At 45.1% G+C, this 21,894-nt stretch overlaps 1 protein-coding gene across 33 annotated transcripts in view; it reads left to right on the forward strand.

The window, feature by feature from the left end:
• KIAA1217 overlaps positions 1-21,894 on the forward strand; it is a 498,998-nt gene that overhangs the window by 448,911 nt on the left and 28,193 nt on the right. For all 33 annotated transcript variants that reach the window (XM_082385188.1, XM_082385204.1, XM_082385197.1 and 30 more), the window contains 4 exons: positions 5,390-5,556; positions 16,911-17,086; positions 20,608-20,738; positions 21,284-21,431. In XM_082385188.1, the coding sequence (XP_082241314.1) occupies positions 5,390-5,556; positions 16,911-17,086; positions 20,608-20,738; positions 21,284-21,431 (622 nt within the window). The remainder of the gene's footprint in view (positions 1-5,389; positions 5,557-16,910; positions 17,087-20,607; positions 20,739-21,283; positions 21,432-21,894) is intronic.

Raw genomic sequence — 21,894 nt, forward strand, 5'->3', positions numbered from 1 at the left:
TGGGATTGGTTGGCTTACTTAGAAATCAGTCAGTGACCTTGGTGGCAGCCGGAGAATTGTTGCATGGAAATTGCTGAGCTTGTCTTCATAGCAACTGCCGGTTTGCTTTGGAGATATTTATTCATCTATTTTCTGATCTATTATGAACCTAGAGAAAAAAAGGCACTTACTGAACTCGTAGAAACAGCAGAAGGGTGGTTGCCAGGGGTGGGGGACATGGGAGATGTTGGTCAAAAAGTACCAACTTCCAGTTAGAAGATGAATAAGTTCTAAGGTACAGCATGGTGATTGTAGATAACAGTGTTGAACTATGTACTTGAAAGTTGCCAAGAGAATGGATCTTAAATGTTCTCACCCCAAGAAAGACATGGTAATTATGTGACAGGATGGGCGAGTTAGGTAATAATCGTACGGCAATGTGTAAGTGTATCAAATCAACACATTGTACACGTTAAAGTTGTACAATGTTACATGTCAATTATAAAGTTGGGGGGTTGGGAGGGGGAGAAGCTACCAAACACTAAAACATTTTACTCCTCTGGATTCTATTCTAGAAATGATTCGTATCCAATACCATTGTTCTAATCGATATGTACATGCTGTTTTGTATTCTTCTGTATTCCTTTTCCCTTTTGGTAAAATAATAATTAATAGTAATAATAGGAAGCATTTAGTGAAGTTTCCTATGTACCAGGCACTGTTCTAAGTGCTTTTCTAACCTGAACTTGTTACCCCCTGACGCAGCCTCATGGGATCGGTACACTCATGATTCCCATGTTCCAGATGAGGACACTGAACACACATCCATACACACATGACACGCATCAACATGCTCCAGCAACCTGTCCCGATATCTCATCCTTTTGTGTTAAGGTGCCCCAGTCCCTTTAAAGAAATGTAGGTTGCTTCATTTCTTCGTTTTGAAAAAGTTTGCAAATGTCTTTTTTGAAGCATGGGGGAAGGAGCAGGTGTAATTTCTTTGGGATGCATTTCCCAAAGTGGAACTAATAAATCCAAAGGGACAAACAGCTGAGTAGCACTGGTGACACACTGCCAGTTTTCTCTTCTGAAAGGCTGGGCCAGTTTTCGATGCCACTGGCAACACACACGTGGGTTTGCTCCCCTGCGTCTCTGCTGGGGTTGGTCTATTTCATTCTAATCTGTCAGGGCTACATGTGGTCCACAGGGCTTTCGTTGCTATAGCAGCCTTGTACAATGTGCAAAATATATTCTTCCAGAATCCTAGGAAGTTAGCAACGAGAAGTATTATCCCTGTTCTGTAGACAAGTACACGGAATTATGCAGTAAGTCAAGGAAGCTCATTTGGCCAAGGATACATGAAAAAGGGAAACCCAGACTTCCTGTTACTTTAGGAATATTTGGTTTACTGTGGGTATAAGAGAACAGACGGAACTTCCCATTTCACAGTCATCGCATGTGTTTTATAGTGTATTGTATCATTTAAACACATAGCCCTGTAAAGAAGATGTTAGCTGTGGAGCTAGTAAGATTCGCAGCCAGTCTGGCCAACCCCAAACCCATTAAATTCCCATCAAATGTGTACTTAGTAAGATTTATATTAAGATATACCTGACTGAAGTAAATTACCTAAGAGCGGACTTGGTAGGAGGAAGAAGAGGCCGTTGCCTGGAGAGGGTGAGGTGCAGGGAAGGGAGGCTCTGAGGGTAAACTGCTTGCTGACTCTCCTCCCTAGACTAGCATGTGACCACCCCACATGTGGGTTCAGAGAGCAGGTCCCAGGTCCCGTAACTAATCTGAAGCAGAACTCATTTACCACTCGGGGTCCCCACCCACCAGATCCAGCTCCATCCGTAGATTTTGGGGCACCTGCCTATAGCTCTCAGCCTGCCACCACTGCCACCTGCTGCCACTCCAGGTGGGGAGTGGAGGCCAGCAGGGGCTCCTCCCCCTCACTCTGCTTAGAGAAATAATCACAGCCAGGGCTTCCCTGGTGGCACAGTGGCTAAGAATCCACCTGCCAGTGCAGGGGACACGGGTCCGAGCCCTGGTCCAGGAAGATCCCACATGCCGCAGAGCAACTAAGCCCGTGCGCCACAACTACTGAGCCTGCGCTCTAGAGTCCGTGAGCCACAGCTACTGAGCCTGCATGCCACAACTACTGAAGCCCACGTGCCTAGAGCCCATTCTCCACAACAAGAGAAGCCACTGCAGTGAGAAGCCTGCACACCGCAACGAAGAGTAGCCTCCACTCACCGCAACTAGAGAAAGCCCGTGCGCAGCAACGAACACCCAACACAGCCAAAAATAAATAAACTAAATTTTTTTAAAAATTTAAAAAATAATAATCACAGCCAATCACAGTGGGGTCCTTCTGTGCCAGACACCAGGCGGAGCAGTTTATATGTGTTAATTCCATCATCCTGCACAATCACCCTTACACCCATTTTACAGATGAGGAAACGGAGAGAGAGAGAGAGAGAGAGAGAGGTTAAGTCAGTTGCCCAAGGTCACACAACTAGGAAGTGCATGCTGAGAATGACTTCCAGGTTTCTGGTTTAAATACTTGAGTGAATAATAGTGCCATTGGCTAAAATGAGTTCAAAAGAGATTTGGGGGAAATGAGTAGAAATAATGAATTCAACCTGCTTGTGGAAAAGTCCTGTAGCAACATGAAGGGATGGGGATGTAAAGAGAATCGTGTGCTGGAGGCAAAGATGTGGAGGACCTTGGTGGGTGGCATTGTGGAAGTGAGCTCCCTTGAAGTCATGTCCAGTGAGAGAAGAAGCAGGCCAGGATTCAGAAGGTTGGCCGAGGAAGAAATTAGGAAAGAGGTTGACCAAGATGGGCTGTGGAGAGGGAAGAAGACGAGGGAAAGGAAAGTTTCAGTTACTGAGAAGGAAAGGAGTGACAAAGCCCAGCATCACATCAGGGTGCCATCATGGCAACCCAGCATCTGTTGGGTTGACAGCTGACCACTGGCCACCTTCTGAAGGGCCAGTGCAGTGAATGATGGAGTTGGAAACCGGATTTAGTGGATTAAGAGGTTATAGATGAGGAAATTTTATACATGAGCATAGATTCCATAAAGAAACTCGGTTGTGAAAGATATATTTTAAACCCGTTATCGGTATTCAACTCTGGCAGATGGCACGTAAACTTGAGCCTCTCCTCCATGGAGCATGTCGGCGAGGTGCAACAGTGACCTCAGAACATACACGGAGAAGCACGATTGTTGAAGGAATACGTGCCTTCATTTGGCTGAGGAATTAGCAGGACAGTTCTCATTACCGAACAGGAGTAGCTGGCTAGCGCAGTGTCATTTTTGTTGGAGAAACACCTTGATGGTGTCATTATTTGTACAGATGAGGTTGTGTGGTGAGGGTAGGTGGGTGTGCGTGCACGCGTGCGTGTGTGCGTGTACACACGCACCTATGCCTGAGAATGTGGAGTGATGATAAAGTAACTTGACTGAGTCTTAAAGGAAGACTCAGTCAAGGAAGTCAAAGGAAGTCTTAAAGGAAGTCTTAAACTTCATTGTCATCCCCTCAGAATACTTGTTCTCGAAGGTGCTGTGTTAACTCGGACAGGCTGCTATTATTGGAAATGTTACTGGATGTTCTTTCACTGAGGACCTTCACAGTTAGAGAACACTCTTTGGAATAATTACAGAGATGGCAAATCTTGCTCTTTCGAGGGTGATTTTGATCTGGGGGGGATGGTCAAAAGTCGGTCAGAGTCATGACTGGTGATGACGCAAGTGGCCAGTTGGCTCATAAAGATAACAAAAAGCTCACCGTCTGGTCTGCTGGGTCTCCTTTGTAAATCCTTCAGATGCTTTCCCACGTGTCCCCCCGACTCTCCAAGGGGGCCATGAGAGCTGGGAGACCGGTTCTGTTGGGACGGGCACCCAGGGGTGAGGAATTTGGTTCTCCGCCAGCTCTCCGTTGGCATTGCTGAGGCCACGCAAGTAAGAGGACAGTTGCGAGGCACTTCCTTGCTCACTGGCGCACCATCCGTAGCCGTGGCAGCAGCTCTGGGAGGCTTGCGGGGCTGTGCGTTCTGGGGAAGGACAGGCTTCCACGGCTGTTGAGCCTAGATGGAAAGAGAGGCCGCTGTGCTCTAAGCACTCCAGGTACACAGAGCAGCGAGAAGGTTCTGCCGTGCGAGGCCGGCCTGGACTAAGCAAACCTTCCACTTTGTCCCTTACAGGAAAGAGAGCTGAACAGCCCCTTCAGGTGTGAGCGAGTGTGTGTGTCTGTGTGTTGTGGATTCCCTGTCTACGCTCTACCTGAAGCCTCTTCCACGAATTGCATTGTCCTAAAAAGGAAAGAGCGTCTCCTTTTGATTCCCACACCTTGCTGATCCTGTGAGCGCTACTTGGGATCCTTTGTGGGGACGTTTCTAAAACAGACTTGCTCAAATCAGGCCCTTCCCAGATGGACTTAGGAACTACGTGAGGATGATTTAAGTTGCACTCAGGGAGCAAAAGTTTATGGCAGCAACAAAACTGTTGAGGAAGAGTTTCTCTCTGCTGCCATTTTTTTTAGTTCTTCTCCTAAAGAATATTCGCATCATGCCTGATTTTCTCACTAAAGGAGATGTATGCAGAGGTCCTGCTTCTTTTGGGCTGGAAACCCGAAGGGAGTACCCGGTGCCTATTAGTTTCCCCTTGGTGATTGGCCAAGTCTCTGCCCAGAACTAAGTGGGTGTTCTTGGGCTACATCTGCCTGTAGGGAATAGTCACAGTAGGCAGCCTGTGTTAGGGCCCAGAGTTTTAAGTTATTTTTTCTATTATAAAATTATAGGGAATTCCCCGGTGGTCTAGTGGTTAAGACTCCGTGCTACCACTGCAGGGGGAATGGGTTTGATCCCTGGTCTGGGAACTAAGATCCCACAAGCTATGTGATGCAGCCGCCCCCCAAAAAAATTATAGATATTCACTATGCAAATTTTAAAATACAAAAAGTAGTGATATCAAAAATAGAAAACTCACAGAATACCACCAGCTAGAGTTACTGTTAACACTTTGTTATATGTACATCTGTCTTTTTTCTGTGCACACCCGTGTGTTTAAAGAAGACACATGGGTAGATAGACAGACAGCTGGTTCCTTAATACGGCATCATGTTGTACATACCGCTCTGTGATCTCCCTTCCTATAGCACCAAACTTCTAGAACATGACTTCTACAGACTACACACTATAACACTGCATACACCTTCCTTAATTTATTTAAATTCGATTCCCTCTTTTTGCCCTTTAGAGAACCAACGTCATTTTTTAAGATTTTTTTCATCATGAAGGAAATGGGCGTTTTCAGAGTTACCAGTAGTCTGTTGGGATGGGACTTGCAGCTTCGACTTTCCTTCCTGGCATTCTCAGGAACTTTGCTGCTCTTTTCTCCTAGGAACTCCCCAGGTTTCCGGCGGGAAGCCTCTTGGCGCCCTGGAGTCCTCGGGGCCCCCCAGCCAGCTCCTGCCTGCTGGCACCTCCGCCACCCACATGAGCCTGCTCGACATGAAGAGGAGTGTGGCCGAACTCAGGCTCCAGCTCCAGCAGATGCGACAGCTCCAGGTACAGACCATGTTCCCTATGGATGGTGTCCGCCAACTTAACTGCCCACAGTCAGCTTCCTCCTCCTCCCATCCGCCTCCTTCCGCATCCCTGGCCCCATGGCACCTTCTCGGGGTTCTTTCCACCATCCTTTCTAGGGATAACTGAGGACCAGGATGCAGGCGCCATTCCCCAGTGGTCTCCTCTCCCACACACGTAATCTTGGTCTAGAGCCTTCCACTGCAGTGGTAGTCTGTAGCCACTTCTTTAAGCTGTGTGTGCTTTTACCCATGAAAAAAGCATTAAGCCTCTGTTTTCTGGAGGAGAGCTGAAAGCAGAGGAGCCCGCGGAGCGTTCTAACAGCCAGTTATGACTTCCTGCTTCACTGAGCATGTGCAAAGGTGCTGCAGGCAGCTCAGGTTTTTTGCAAGGAGCTATGATGTATTTAGAAACAGGAGTTCGGACCAGAGGGTGAATTCATAAGGAAAAGGAGCCATCGTGGATGACTTGAGAAAAACATCTGCATTTTATTTGGATAGTGTGTGTGTGCCACAATATTTTCCTTACTCATTCCCATTGTTAGGAATATATGAACTACACAGGAATCAAAGGGTAGGGAAAAATGACCCTTCGTGTCACGAGTCTTGGTGAACAAATCCCATAAATCTGATGAGGCAGGGTAACGTGTGCCCTGGTTCAGGGTGATAAGGAACTGGGAGGGCGTATCTTTATGAGGTCATCTGTCTCCTCCACGGGTCAGTCTCACGCCTCTCTGCCCTTGGTGGCAGGCTGATGAATGCGGAGGTAGTGCTGGCTCAGACTATGCCCAGGCTTCCTCCTGGACTTCGAGAAGCTCGTAGTCCAAACGTTAGTAAGAGGCGCACGTAGCCAGGAGCAGTCACGCAGCCGTGGTGCCCTCAGTGGTGTGCAAGCTCCTGGGCTGGTGAGTCCAGTAAGGAAAGGGCTTCAAAGCACAGCTGCTCTCTCCCTTCAGCTCGCCGATGCCTGAGTCCTGCCTTTTCCACAGCCTGATTAAAGCTTAGAAGCTGATTTCCCCTTGCCCTCTACCTACTGGAGAACAAACAGAAGGGAAGGTAGCTTGAGAGCCTGCCTTGAGGTCCCATCACCGACCAGGCTGCTCAGGCTCAGGTCTCCAGAGGCTACTCTGCCTCTCAGGCAACGTCCCAGACTCCTGGACAGCCCGTGCACATTCACTTAAATCCTCTTCTGAGTCGTGTCACCGGGGAAGTTCCCCATCCTTTACATTCGCTTCTCCTTGCTTGGTGATTTTAAAGACACTTTGCAGTGAAATGAAGTGTACAGGTTGGGCTGAGGGTGTGTGCAGGGTGCGAAAATCCAGTGCCCACAGTGTCTGGCGGTAACTTAGGTGAGTGGACGAGAGACGGTGACAAGTTGGCCCCTCTAAAGGACAGTCGCCACTCAGCTCCAGGCAGCTCTTGACCTGGTAGAATGAGAGTCCATTGTTTCTAGATGTTTCAGTATTTCAAGAGAATCTGGAGGTTTTATATGAAATATCTGTACTCATTCTAAAACTGGTGGAAGGTAATTTAAAAATCAGTTATTTCGTACTCTGCAGGCCAGATGACGCATGTGCAGGCCAGAGAGGGTCTGTGGGCTCCCAGGTTCTTACCTGGGGGTTATGGAGGTTAAGCCCCCATCTTGCGCTGCATCTGCCTTTTAGTGCCACCTGCTGGTCACTTGGAAATTGTGCACTCCTAGTTGGACCCTCACAAGAAAAAAATTCCTAAATGCGTCGTGTGTATGGTAGTTCCTACTGCTTTCAAAAGTGAGCATTTGCTGGTTTGGGGCAGAGGTGGAATTGCCCTGAAGTGTGGCGAATTTGATACCTAGGCCGTGATGTGTGAGGCTGCAGCATCACCCTGCTGGTGGCCGGCAGTGTTTGGTCCTCTGGCCAGGAGGGAGGGGTCTCCCACAACTTGCCGCTCCTTGTAACCCATGAACTGGGGAGGCTCAGTTGCAAAATCACAGCTTCTCAGACAAAGAGATTCTATAGTCAAGTCCGGGACACTATGTTAACCACACAGTTTTCTTTATCGCCCCAGAGCTGCTCAGCTTTCCTGCCTTTCTGGGTAAAGAACACAGAGCAGGTGTGCTCTTGAGCTGAGATGGTACAGTTCTAAAGCACAGGCACGTGGGGAAAGAGAAGCACTTTGTTTCCTAACCTGGATGCTCTTATTTGTACCTCGGTCTTTGCATCCTCCGTGCCCCCATCAGCTTTAAGGGGAGTCTATTTGAGACAAAACCAGTTTAGAATAATTACGCTATCCCAGCACCAATCCCCCCTCAGCACATGTATTATACACCAAAAGTAAAGTGCAACCCCCCAAAATGATTATAAGCCCAATAATGGAGCTATCATTAGAGAGCTCCGAAACTCCAGAACAGTCTCAAAAGAACAAACATTGATTTAGAAATTCAAATGTTCTTTGAACTGTGTTATAAAATAGTGAAAACGGATGAAATCTGTCTGTGCTTGGCAGCCGGCTCCAGTAATTAGATAATTAAATCAGTGGGAAAATCCTAGACTGTCAAGCGTAGTCTATTTGAGTATTTCATTTGCAGAATTGATGGATTATTCTCCAAAGCAGAAATTTGATGCAGGCACTGTGGGGCGTATAGATTTAAATAGGGCAAAGAGAATGTTGAAGGGAGGTGAAGGAGCCTGAGAAAATGATCAAAAAAAGATGAAAACTTTGCTCCTGTCTTTCCGCTCCTCAGTCTCGCGTGAATTACCAGTCTCGGAGAACGGTTCTTAACCCTGGCTACCCATTAGAATCACCTGAGGCCTTTCACAGAAATATTGATACCCGAACACCCCTGCCAGAGTCTGACTTCATTGGTATGGATCGAAGGCCAAGCACTGGTGGTTCTAGAACGTTCCAGGGTGAGAACTAGTGCTCTCAGATATTATGAAGTCTCGGTCCATTGAGATGCCTTTTGGAAATTGAGATCTCAGCCAGCTATCACAAGGGGTGAAGCACAAACACCCTGTAAGCATGAAAAACACACCCGGTGACTTCAAAGCCCTGATTCTAAACAATGCGCCTCATTCCCAGTGGCTAATCAGACGTATTCTCTACTTAGTCATAAATGATAAGAGCTATATGGAACTTTTATACTGTGATGGTCCCACTCCCAGGTAAGAGCTGCACCTGCAGTTAGCTGGCAACAACGGAAAAAGAGACAGGGGAAGGTCTGGCACTTAATAAATGTGCCCTTCAAAAGATGATTGTCTTTGTCTATTACCTTTTCTGGTATGATTTAGGAAAAAAAACAAAAAAAAGTGATGAGCTACATCTTTTTTCCAAAATGCCACAATACTTGGGTTTTACTCAGGTCATCCAGTATCCACAGAAGTGGCTGCAGTTCTGCCCCTCTTTGTGGGCTTGAGGGGAGAGAGAAATTTCTGGAAGAGCGGTTTCAAGTTCCTTGGGGAGGCAGATGAGACTTGGCCTACTTTTCCAGTTCCCACAATTTTTTTCTTTGTCCCTTATCTCTTCCTTGTGCTTCCCGATAAACTAAAAATTAGATTATTCTGAACTTAGTGTTCCATTTTTAAGACTACTGAGAACTTACTGTGTGTTCCCAAGAGAGGGAAAAGAGGTAAAACATCAACATAAAAAGGAAACATAGCAGGACACAGAGCCATTGTATTTGAAATGATACAATTCAGCACAGTTATCTTAAGGTGTCTTTTTATAAGATAGTGCCTCATAAAAATGTGCCAGAGTCTCATTTATCTTCTGACATTCAAAATAACGGTCATGGGAATGTGTGTCCCTGAGAAAAGCACTCGAGAGGTTGGCCCATGCTGAGCAGGCCTATTTCTCCCCACCAGGCAGAAATAATGAATGGAACTAGCACAGGAGTTGACAATCAGGCTGCCATACAATGTATCAAGCCCTGGATAGACCTGCACACACAGGCTGTCTAAGATGGGGCAACATCTCCCAGATAACATGTGCTTGTGACGAGGCATCCTATACCTGGTTCCCTACAGCCTGGGGAGCTAACCTGGGTGGTCAGGAGTCATTCTGGGGTCTGGCTATTATGAAACTTCCTGATCTGTTGTACAGCCACTGTTTACTGTCACTGCTGGACAGCAAAATCAGTTCAATTAAACTACACTGTTAGCAAGACTGATGGTCTTAAATTTTACCTGAGAAATCAAGATGAGTATGTGAGGTACATGTCCATTTTGAGGTGGGTGGAATTAGGTTTAGGCAGTTTCCTAGCTTCTCAGTGAAGCTGATATGGATAACTTATTTGGTCCACTTAAATTTTTAATAGCGAAGAGCGTTACTTCTGTCTGAGTATTTTTATAAAAACGTCAAGGCACAGAATTTACAATAAACTGAAGTTTCCAGAGATGAAGGGATAACTACAACTGTACTTGCCTTCCTACTGTTGACAACTAGAACACTGAAAAATAAATAAATGTGTGAAACAACTCTATTCAGACATTGGACAACAGACAACACAGGAGTGTGATCCTTAGGAGAATGGAAGGAAAGGAGGTGAAACCTGTCACTTCCTCAGCTATCTGTCTGGGGACACTTTTTAGATTGTGACACAGAGAGGGATGACCCAAACAGAGCACTGACCATCCAACTGAGTTGAGGGTAAAGAGCTGAAGCAGCTAGAAGTTGTGGAGCGAAGTACCAAATAAAAGGAAGGTCTGTGGAGAAAGAAGTATGTAAATCTGTGGATCTGCTGTCTACTAGTAATCCAAGCATATGTATTGTGAAAGACCACTAAGCCAGACACAAAGTGGGAGGCTGTACGCCAGAAATTTCCCAGAGCTCACACAGGGAGATGTTTATGTCTTAACCAGCAGGCCCAAAGAGGTTTTATTAATCACCTGGGGCATTCAGTAGCAATCAGAGAAAGGCCATGCTTCAGTCTTAAGACTAAACTAGCCCTAGAGTAAAGGCTACCCTAGATTCACCCTGACAAAGCTTAAACACAAGCTTCTAAAGAAGAAGAATGTCCACAAGGAACTAAATTGTCTGCCAAAGGAAGTCTAACATCTGTAAAGGAAAACAACAAAATCCAGAACTCCATGTCCAGCATTCAATCAAAAGTTACTAGACAGGTGATGATGCTGAGAAATGTGACCTGTAAGCTTAAGAAAAATCAGTCAGTGGAAACCAATCAGAAATGACAGGGATAATGAGGTCATCAGCAAGGACTTTAAAACAGCTATGATAATTATTCTCAAGGATTCAAAGAAAAACATGAACACAATGAGACCAAAAAAAATGGAAGATATTTTAAAACTCTAAGTAAAACTTTCAAGAGCTGAAAAACAATATCTCAACAGACTTAATAGAAGATTAAGTCACTGCTGAAATGAAATATCAGTCAGCTTGAAAAGATAGCAATGGAAATGTCCAAACTGAAGGATAGAGAAGAAAGAGTCTGAAGAAAATGAACTGACACTTAATGGTTCTTGGGACACTATTAAGTGGTCAAGGGGGAAGAGAAAATTACTAGAAGAAACAGTGGCTGAAATTTTTCCAAATCTGATGAAAGCTGTAAATCTACAGACCAAAAAACTTAATAAGCTCCTAAAAGGATAAGCACAAATGTAACCACACCAAAAGCAAAAGCAAATTGCTAAAAACCAAGAATAAAGAGATAAATCTTAAAAGCAGCCAGGGGGAGGTGGAGGACACATTACGTACAGGGAAACATAAATAAGAACACTGACTTCTCAGAGACAAAAGTTAGAAAACAATGGAATCACATCTTTAAAGTACATCTCAAAAGTAAAAAACACCTTCAGAAAATAGAGGACACTTCCCAACTCATTTTACGAAGGCAGAATTACACTAAGAGCAAAACCAGTCAAGGATATTATAAGAAAAGAAAACCGCAGACCAATATGCCTCATGAAAATATATGTAACAAATCCTTAACAAAATATGAGCAATTGAATCCAGCAATATATAAAAAGGATAATACATTATCCTGGATTTTATCCCAGGAGTCCAAGATTGTTTTAATATGAAAAAAAATGAGTCAATGTATTTGACCTTTTAGCAGAATAAAGGAGACAATCATATCATTTCAGTAAGTGCAGGAAAAAACATGTGACAAAATTCAATACCGATGATAAAAGCACTCAGCGCTCTTGGAGTAGAAGGAAACTTTCTTAACCTGATAAAGGATGTCTGAAAATCCTACAGAAAACATTATAGTTAGTGGTGAAACACTATCACATTCTCCATAAAATCAGGACCAAGGCCAAAGAAGCCTCCTCTCACTTCTATTTAACTCTGTACTGAATATCCTAGCAAGTGCAGTAGGGCTGGAAAAAGAAAAAAAAGGCACGTGGATGGGAAAGTTAAAACTATAATTGGCATTACTCGCAAATCACAATCATGATTGTGTAATATCAAATCAAAAAAGATGCTTCCAGGGGCTTCCCTGGTGGCGTGGTGGTTAAGAATCCGCCTGCCAATGCAGGGGACACAGGTTCGAGCCCTGGTCCGGGAAGATCCCACATGCCACAGAGCAACTAAGCCCGTGCACCACAATTGCTGAGCCTGTGCTCTAGAGCCTGCGAGCCACAACCACTGAGCCCACGTGCCACAACTACTGAATCCCGCGTGCCTAGAGCCCGTGCTCCACAACAAGAGAAGCCACCACAATGAGAAGCCCACAATGCACAGCAATGAAGAGTAGCCCCTGCTCGCCGCAACTAGAGAAAGCCCACGTGCAGTAACGAAGACCCAACACAGCCAAAAATAAATTTTAAAAAAAGATGCTTCCAGAAATAAGTGAATATAAACAAGATCATCAGAATCAAGTCAATATGTAAAAACATTAAAATGTTAGTACAGGCAACGTACTAAATCCATACAATAGAATGCCACTCAGCATGAAAAATAATGTACTAAAACTCTCAACAGCATGGCTGGACCTCAAAGACAATATCCTGAAGGAAAGAAGCCAGACACAAAAAATTTCATAGTGTACAATTCCATTTGTATGACATTCTAGAACAGGAAAAACTAATCTAGAGGAACAAAACGCATATCGGTGGTTTCCTTGAGCTGAGGGTTAGGAGATTGCGTGCAGAGTGTCATGAAGGAATTTTCTAGGGTGAGAACAAATGTTGTCTCCCTTTTTAGTGGTGCTTCCATCAGTGTATACATTTGTCAAAACTCATTGACCTGTGTACTTAAAATGGGTATATTTTCTAGTTTGTAAACTATACCTTAAATAGAGTTTTTTTTTAAGTTAATTGGGATTTAGAATCCCTGCTAAGCAAAACTAAATGTCATGTTTTAAAGTGCTGGTGACTAGTTTATTCGAAGCACTTAGTGAGAGATGTTGGCACACTTCCTGCCTTCAGCACTGCTTTTTACACATGCTGGAAGTCCTCGAGACAGTGGTAAGGACGCCAGGCAGGGAGGGCAGGGGACCAGGGGACAGTGGAAAGAGGACCTGTGTACGTCTTTATTCCTTCATGATTAGCTCATTGTTGCCCATGTGCCAGCCAGTGTGCTATGGGAATTCCCTGTTTAGTCTCTCTCTAGCTGGCTCCAGGAAGCCCCTCTTTCTGGGAAGGAAGATCATACAGCCTGGAACTCGAGGCAAGCCTCTCCTTGCCTCTGCTTTGAGTGGAATAATTTGAGTGTGATCTGACCCTGTTACCAGTTGAATAATTTGAATATTACATGCAGTTGTGTTCTTCTGATATGGCTGTAGGCATCTCAGAAACGTTATACATATGATCCGCAGTTGATTGAATCTGCGGATGCAGAACCGTGACTATGGAGGGTGGGCTATAAAGTTATACCCGGATTGTCGATTGCGTGGAGGGTAGGCACCCCACCCCTGCATTGTTCAAGGGTCAACTGTATTGTCATTCATACCTCAAATATGTGTTGGGTACCTCCTGTGTGCCAGAAACTGCTTGTGGCTGGGATTAAAGCAGACATTGCTATGTAGTACTCTGTCTAGCAGATGGTGATTGGAAAATTACTGGGTTGAATTTGAAAGACCCAGTTCTCATGCTGATTCTGCCCCCGTGCAACTGCTGAGTGACTCTTAACAAGTATCCTAACTTCTCAGGGCCTCACTTCTCCCATCTTTCAAATTTCAATTTTAAGAATTTGAAATATTCTAGTAATAATTTCCGGCTTCATAGCCACTGTCAATATGCACTGCTGATTGGACCATAACTTCATTGGAGCTTGTCTGTGGGTCTTGGGCAGGAGGAGGGTCAGGTGCAGAGGGCCGTGCCACACAGCGCATGGCACAGTGACGTCATCTGTCCATTCCTGAGCCCTTTTCTTAGACCACAGTGCTCACCCTCGGTGGCACATCAGAATCATCTAAGGGGTTTAAAAAATTCTCAGTGCCAAGGCTGCATCTCAGACCAGTTAGAATCTTTCAGGGACGGACCTCAGCATCAGTCATTTTTGGACACATTTAATTGTCTTCTTATTTGTGCCTTGCGTATCCATTACCATTCACCCTCAACCCCCAAAGGAAATAGGTCTGTGGGATCTGACACATGGCATTGAACTTGAGTGTACCATTTTGATAACAGCTGACGTTACTGTGTGTATTTAACAACTACAGTCAGAGCAAGTCAGGGTATCAGCACTGAGCTCAAGGCATAGCTGAGCCCATGGGTCACCCCGCATTTCTACCCTCCGGGAAAGGATTTTGGATACTCCATTGTCTGTTATTACCAACATCATTGCTTAACTCAATTCACGCATTCAACAAATATTTATCGAATGCCTGCCATGTGCCAGGCACTTGTGTCCTGGAGACTCTGTGGAGAGCAGAAATTAACCAGGTAGAGGGAGTAGCACATGCAAAGTCCCTGTGGCAGAAAGGAGGTTGGGCAGTCAGAAGAACTGAAAGGATGGTCCTGTGGCTACAGCAGAGAGAGTGCCAGCTGCACCCAGGGCAAGGAGGCTGGCGATGTGGGAAAGTGCCAGCCTGCCCCACACCTTGTGGGCAGAGCTGTAGCTGCAGAGAGCACGGGGGGAAGTTGCCGTCTGTGCATCTTCTCCAAACGTGTTGCCTTTCAGCAGTAGACTGTTTTTACAGACCTTAATAAAAAGATATTATTAGCAAGAACAGTGTGAAACCACAATCATGAGTCATACAGAGGAGGTAACCCAAGGGCAGCACATTTTTATTTGGTTCCCTCCCAGACAGACCAGCAGGTCCCGCCCCCAGGGTGATGCCCCCTGATAACAACAGGTCATCTGCACCGAGAGCTTGGTTTGTGCCAGGCATGACTGCAAGCACTTTATTGCCTCTCGAAGCTCCATTACCAGTCTGTGAGATATGAACTATTACTATCCCTTTTTTTGTTTTGGAGAGACACAGGGAGATTAATACAGTAAGTCCCCTGCATACGAACGCATTTCGTTCCAAGAGTGCGTTCATAAGTCCAATTTGTTTGAAGTCCAAGAAAGTTAGCCTAGGTACCCAACTGACACAATCGGCTATAAAATACTGTACTTAATAGGTTTATGTATATGTATACATAAACATATGTATATGTATACATATGTACAATATGTATAATGTTATAATACATTTCACACAAATAATACATAAAAAACAAAAACACACAAAAAATAAACATTTTTAATCTTACAGTACAGTACCTTGAAAAGTACAGTAGTCCAGCACAACAGTTGGCATACAGGGGCACGTCTGCATCTTTGAAAGTTCACAACTTGAAGATTTGTGTGTAGGGGACTTACGGTAACATAACCGCACTGATTTCCCACTAAGTGGGAAAACTTGGAAATGAACCCAGGCAGTCTCTCTCTGGATGGCCAGTTGATCGTGGTGCCATGTTGATGTTCGAACATGATGGTGGTTTTGCTTGAGTGGTTCGTGTTGAAACGTTTTATTTTTATTCAGAGAAAACGGAAGCCGTGATGAGGCTTCAAGCAGGTGGTAGGTAACACGGTCAGATGGTATTTCCACTCTGTTTGCACAGATGATGGACAGTTGACAGAGACATCATTATTCCTATGAGGTGATACACGGTGCACGAAACCAGAAAACGAAGAAAACAATAACAGCTAATTGAAAATTTCAGGGGAACTTTAGCTAATATAATAGGTATAATATAATTACTGGTTTTGAGGCTGATTGAATGAACTCACTTGATGTATGTGCTGTCAGAAAATTGTCCTGCCCCAGGAAAGCACTTAACGCCTTGTTGGAAACAGGACTCAAGTGTTTGGCTAGATTGTTGTGAAGCCTGGATTCAAACTCACACATCCTGTACTCTGGGGTGAGAAACAAGAGTGTTCTGGAAACTACATGGAAAATTATATGGAAATTGTGGTCTTATGTATGCAAGCAAGCTACGTATAATCCAGGGAAATTAGTTAATTGCCAAGAGCCTTGGGCTCGTCTGGAAATTATCATTGCCACTGTCAACATCAAGTTCTGTGTTTTGGGAGTTTTTTATTTTTTATTTTTATTGAAGTATAGTTGATTTACAGTGTTGTGCCCATCTCTGCTGTACAGCAAAGCGACTCAGTTATACACACACGCATTCTTTATTTAATATATTCTTTTCCATTATGGTTTATCACAGGATATTGAATATAGTTCCCTGTGCTATACAGTAGGACCTTGTTGTTTATCCATCCTATCTATAATATTGAACAGTTTACATCTACTCATCCCAAACTCCCACTCCTTCCCTCCGCCACCTCCTCAAGCACTGTGTTTTGATGGTCTGTGATTACAGGGCATTTGGTCCATGGACCCATTAACAAGAGGGACACAGATTCTCTTTTAACTGATACGCTGAAACAGTCCACACTCCAATCAACTTTCGTTGAGTACCTTTCTGTACCAAACAGTATCTCATTTAATTTTCAGACTAGCCCTGGCAAAGGAAGTGAATCCCCATCTTTAGAGATAAGGAATGTGGCCAAAGTCTCACAGCGCATCCGGGAGAGGGTTTAGGGTTTGATCCAAAGTCAGCTTGGCTCCAGAGCTGGTACTCTTGGCTCTCCCTAGGAAAACATGTCAGTGAGACTTTACACCCATTGCCAGGATGCACTACCAGCGTACAGAAAGGACCCTATTTTTTTTGCAGACAGGGACGTGGAAGTCTGGTTGTCAGTTGGCTGCTAAAACTCGGATGTTGGCTGAAGCAGCAATATTATATACGGTCTGTGCTCCCTTCCCTCTCTCACTGAAATAAAGAGAGACTCAGCTGCAGGGCTGTTTATCCGAACCCGCGCTTGGAGCCTGTCAGGCGGCTCCGGCACCCCCGTGTCAGCCCTCAGAGCCAACGGAGGGTGGCTTCTTTTATCCAACAGCTGCAGAACCAGGAGCTGCTGAGGGCGATGATGAGGAAGGCTGAGCAGGAAATCAGCAGCAAAGTGATTGAAACGTTGAAGAGACTGGAGGACCCTGTGCAGCGACAGCGGGTCCTGGTGGAGCAGGAGAGGCAGAAATACCTGCACGAAGAGGAAAGGGTCGTCCGGAAGTTGTGGTGAGTGCGGTCCCTTGTTGCGTGCTTAGCTGTTCAACCTGGAAGGCAAGCCTGTCTTTGCCAAGGAGGAGGCCCTTCCTAGACGGTGTTCTCAGCCTCTTTCTTTATTGAGCACCTACTGTGTACAGTTAGGGTTCTGCTGGTTCTGGGTATCTGTGGACACTTAGCTAGTGCCCCTCCATCCAGGCCCAGGAAATTCAACAGCCCTTGGGAGTCTGAGCTAGTCTCTTTGAAGCTGGAGCATCACACTGTTCTATAGGGCTTGGCAACGCATAAAATTAAAAGGAGCCAGTGGCACAGTCCAGTGATAAATGGGAAGTCTGCATTTAATCTCAATAAATTAAAACTAATAGCCAAAATAACACAGTGCCAAAATTATCCTCCTACCTATTATTCAATGGTAGTTAAAATCACAAAAGAAGAATTTAAATGTAAAGTATGTCTGATCCAGAATGAAAGATGCTTCCTTGAATGTTACCCATCTTCTGTGGTTCTTATTGAAAGCATCTATCAAGTCCCACTATTGAAATGAGCAGAGTTTTATTACACCCCAGTCACTGGGGCAGGCCCGTCTTTTATGTTAATGTATGTTTTGTTATGCGATGAAGATTTATCATAGAACAATTTCACCTTTTAGCATAATGAATAATCATTTGCGTGGGTTCTTCTAGTGTTGGTAATTCATTTTTTTTTTGAATTTCATAAAGCCTTTTTTAAAAATTATTTTTTAAATGTTTTATACAATTTTTAAAGGTTATACTCCATTTATAGTTATTACAAAATATTGGCTTTATTCCCCATGTTGTGTAATACATCCTTGTACCCTATCTTTCACCCACTAGTTTGTACCTCCCACTCCCCGCCCCTTACATTCCCCCCTCCCCCCCTCACTGGTAACCACTAGTTTGTTCTCTGTATCTGTGAGTCTGTTTCTTTTCTGTTATATTCACTAGTTAGTTGTATTTTTTAGATTCCACCTATAAGTGATATCATACAGTACCTGTCTTTCTCTGACTTGTTTCACTTAGCATAATGTCCTCCAAGTCCATCCATGTTGCTGCAAATGGCAAAATTTTCATTCTTTTTTATGGCTGAGTAGTATTCCATTGTATATAGGTAATTCTGTTGTTTCTTGGAAAGCTTAAACCTCCCAGAATGGGACTGTAAGGGAGCAGCTTCCAAATTCTTTTCATGACCAGAGTCACCAGAAGCCTACAACATGATGGAGAGTACTATCCTCTATCACCTATTTGATATTTGAGCTGTAGCTTATGTCACCTCAGATGCCAACCCAATGTGCCTGATTAAAATTAGAATACCCCTCTCAGTAGCAGTCTAGAGGAAGAAATCAGTTTGAGTTATTATTTTCCTGAAGAAGAAAATTTGATGACTGTGCATCATCTCAAGAGTAGCCTCTAAATTTTTATTTAGTTCATGCCTTTATAGACAGTTAATCACCCGCCATGAAGTAAAAAGGCTATTATTTGTCTGAAACATTTCTGTGACAGCCCAATTGTCTACAACTACATCTCAAGGTTCTCCTTGAAAAGTTCTTTTAAAAAAACATAGACTTTTAATATTTTTATAGAATTGCCAATTAAATGATTTTTCCTTCCAGCTTAACTGAGATGTACTTGTCATACATCACTGTAAGGGTTCAAGTACAGCGTAATGATTTGACTTACACACATCTTGAAACTGTGGCCACAGTAAGTTTAGTGAGCATCCAACATATCATAAAGATACAAAATTAAAGAAATAGAAAACAAATTTTTTTCCTTCTGATAAGAACTCAGGATTTCCTCTCTTAACAGCTTTCATATATAACCTACAGCAGTGCTTATTTATCGTGTTGTACATTACACCCCGAGTACTTATTTATCTTATAACTGGAAGTTTGTACTTTTCTCAACCTGCTGCCTACCCGACGACACTCAAGGCTCTGGCAGTGGAATAGTTGTTCGCTTACTGCCACCTAGTGGTTCTTCAAATCAAAGCTCTGTTCCTGTTTCTTTAAGAGGGGTTTTTCTATTGTTGGATTTACAGGCAAACTGCAAGGGTGGGGTGAGGTTATTAATGGGCCGAGGCGACAGGCTGTTATTATTGGTGTGTTTGTTGAAGTAGGAGACCTTAATTTAGTTCTGTTGGAACTGGCAGTACCCTAAGAAGTGTGTGTAAGTGTGTGCACACACCCCAGAAATCAGATCTGTGATCATTTCTTCTCTTTGTAGCCTGGAGAGGACACTCAATCCTTATTGACAGGACAATTGGTATAAACCAGAGGTTCTCGGTCAGGGGCAAGTTCGTTCCCCTCCCCTCCCCCAAGGACATTTAACAGTGCCTGCAGACATTCTTGTTTGTCACAAGTAGGGGAGGTTGCTACTGGCATCTATCATCAATGGGTGTTGAATTTTGTCAAAAGCTTTTTCTGCATGTATTGAGATCATATGTTTTTATTCTTCAGTTTGTTAATGTGGTGTGTCACACTGATTGATTTGTGGATATTGAAGAATCCTTGCATCCCTGGGATACATTCCACTTGATCATGGTGTATGATCCTTTGAATGTGCTGTTGGATTCGGTTTGCCAGTATTTTGCTGAGGATTTTTACGTCTATGTTCATCAGTGCTGTAATTTTCTTTTTTGTGGTATCTTTGTCTGGTTTTGGTAGCAGGGTAATGGTGGCCTCATAGAATGAGTTTGGGAGTGTTCCTTCCTCTGCAATTTTTTGGAAGAGTTTCAGAAGGATAGGTGTTAACACTTCCCTAAATGTTTGATAGAATTCACCTGTGAAGCCATCTGGTCCTGGGCTTTTGTTTGTTGGAAGTTTTTTAATCACAGATTCAATTTCAGTGCTTGTGATTGGTCTGTTCATATTTTCTGTTTCTTCCTGGTTCAGTCTCGGAAGGTTGTACCTCTGTAAGCATTTGTCCACCTCTTCTAGGTTGTCCAGTTTGTCGGCATATAGTTGCTGCTCCTGGCTTCTAGTGCGTCGAGGCCAGGGGTGCAGCTAAACATCCTGCAGTGCACAGGACAGGCCCCCCACCCACACACACACACACACACACACAACACAGAAAAGAATTACCTGACCCCAAAGGCCAAGTGCCAAGGTTGAGAAGCCTGATCTAAAGCAATCTGGCCTCCTCTTTTGGCTCCCTCCGTCCCTCTCTCTCCTCTGTCACGTCGCAGGGTGCACACACCCTCCCTTAGCTGGCATCAGCAACACTGAAAACGAAGAGTGGGTCCTTGGTCAGCCAGGCGGCCAACCTGGGCCTCCCCGTGGACAGCCCCGGGAAAACGGCCTCGCACCTGCCTCATACCTCAGCAGAATATCTTAAGCCAAACCAAGCTACGCCTGTACCAGCTGCTTCCATCGCCTCCGTGGGCGTGGAGGGGGCGGCCAGGACGCGGTACAGGAGGGGAGGCCAGGCGGTGAGGCTCAGGGGGCCCTCTGCTCCGGCACTGTCCTTATTGAAGGCCCCGGCGCTCACTCCATCTGTGGTTTGCACTCCCCCCAGTGACCTGGAAGACTTCGTTGAAGACTTAAAGAAGGACTCTGCCTTGGCCAGCCGCGTGGTTACTCTAAAGGACGTGGAAGACGGGGCTTTCCTCCTGCACCAGGTGGGAGAGGCAGTAGCTTCCCTGAAAGGTGAGCGTCCTCCTTGGGGTGGGGTGGGGGGGGGGGTCTGAAGCCTGGTTCCTGGGGTGTTTGAAAATCCATCAGACAGAGAAGGATTCATTCGTGCCCATGGGCAGGTACTCATCCAACACCTCCATGTGCCAGGCACTGTTCTGGGCCCTTGGGCTACATCACTGAATAAAACACGTGAGCACCCCTGTCTGTCTTCTGGGAGCTGATATTTCAGTGGTGGCTGTAATATTTAGGACTGAATGACTCTCAGAACCGTCTCTCTTCTCTGGGCTCTTACAGTGCCCCAGGCACCTGTACCAAATTCATGAAACACACCCCAAGGGCCGCGTGAGCTTATCCCAGACATACAGGCAGGAAATGACAGGCCTGGGGGCTCTGCCTTGGCCCAGGTCACGCTGAGCCCAGCTCGGCCTCAAGGCAGTGAGCTGCCCTGTGGTGGGTGAACCCCACGCTTCTCAACCCTGTCCGGGGTCAGGGCTCGGGACAGGGGGCTTGCTGCTCTGGCTTTTCCCTGCAGCTCACCAGCTGCTCTTGGCCCGCAGGAGAATTTCCAACCTTACAAAACAAGATGCGGGCCATCCTGCGCATAGAAGTGGAGGCCGTGCGGTTTCTGAAGGAGGAGCCACACCGGCTGGACAGCCTCCTGCAGAGAGTGCGTGGCATGACCGACGCCCTGACCATGCTGCGCAGGTGACCGGGGCTGCCTGGGGCTGGCGGGGCGCGGGGCTGGCAGGGGGCAGGGCTGGGGTGAGAACTGATGGTTTGACGCCAGACTTCTTGTTGGTTCTGATCTCACAGCCAGGCAGTCAGCCGTATGTGGACGTTCTGTCTGCTCCAGCCCTGGTGGTGTTAGGTGTCAAGAATATAATAATAAACCAAACAGGACCCCTGCCCTTATAAAACTTCCTTGCCCACGTGGGAAATAGACACGACTACCACACATGAACCACTTCCCAAGAGTGGCAGTCCTGAATTTTCTTTTTTTTTTTTTAGTAGGACTTGGAAATTACAGAGATGTTACCCTTTAGATCTTGGACCAGATTTGAGAGCAGGTCACAAGCAGAAGTAACATATAAATTCTCGGGAGAATTTTAATCACTATAATCTTTTGATCAGGTTTGTAGGAGACATATGTTAAATGTGCAGTTGACTT

Source organism: Balaenoptera borealis (assembly GCF_965194805.1).
Source record: "Balaenoptera borealis genome assembly, chromosome: 3".
NCBI lineage: Eukaryota > Metazoa > Chordata > Mammalia > Artiodactyla > Balaenopteridae > Balaenoptera > Balaenoptera borealis.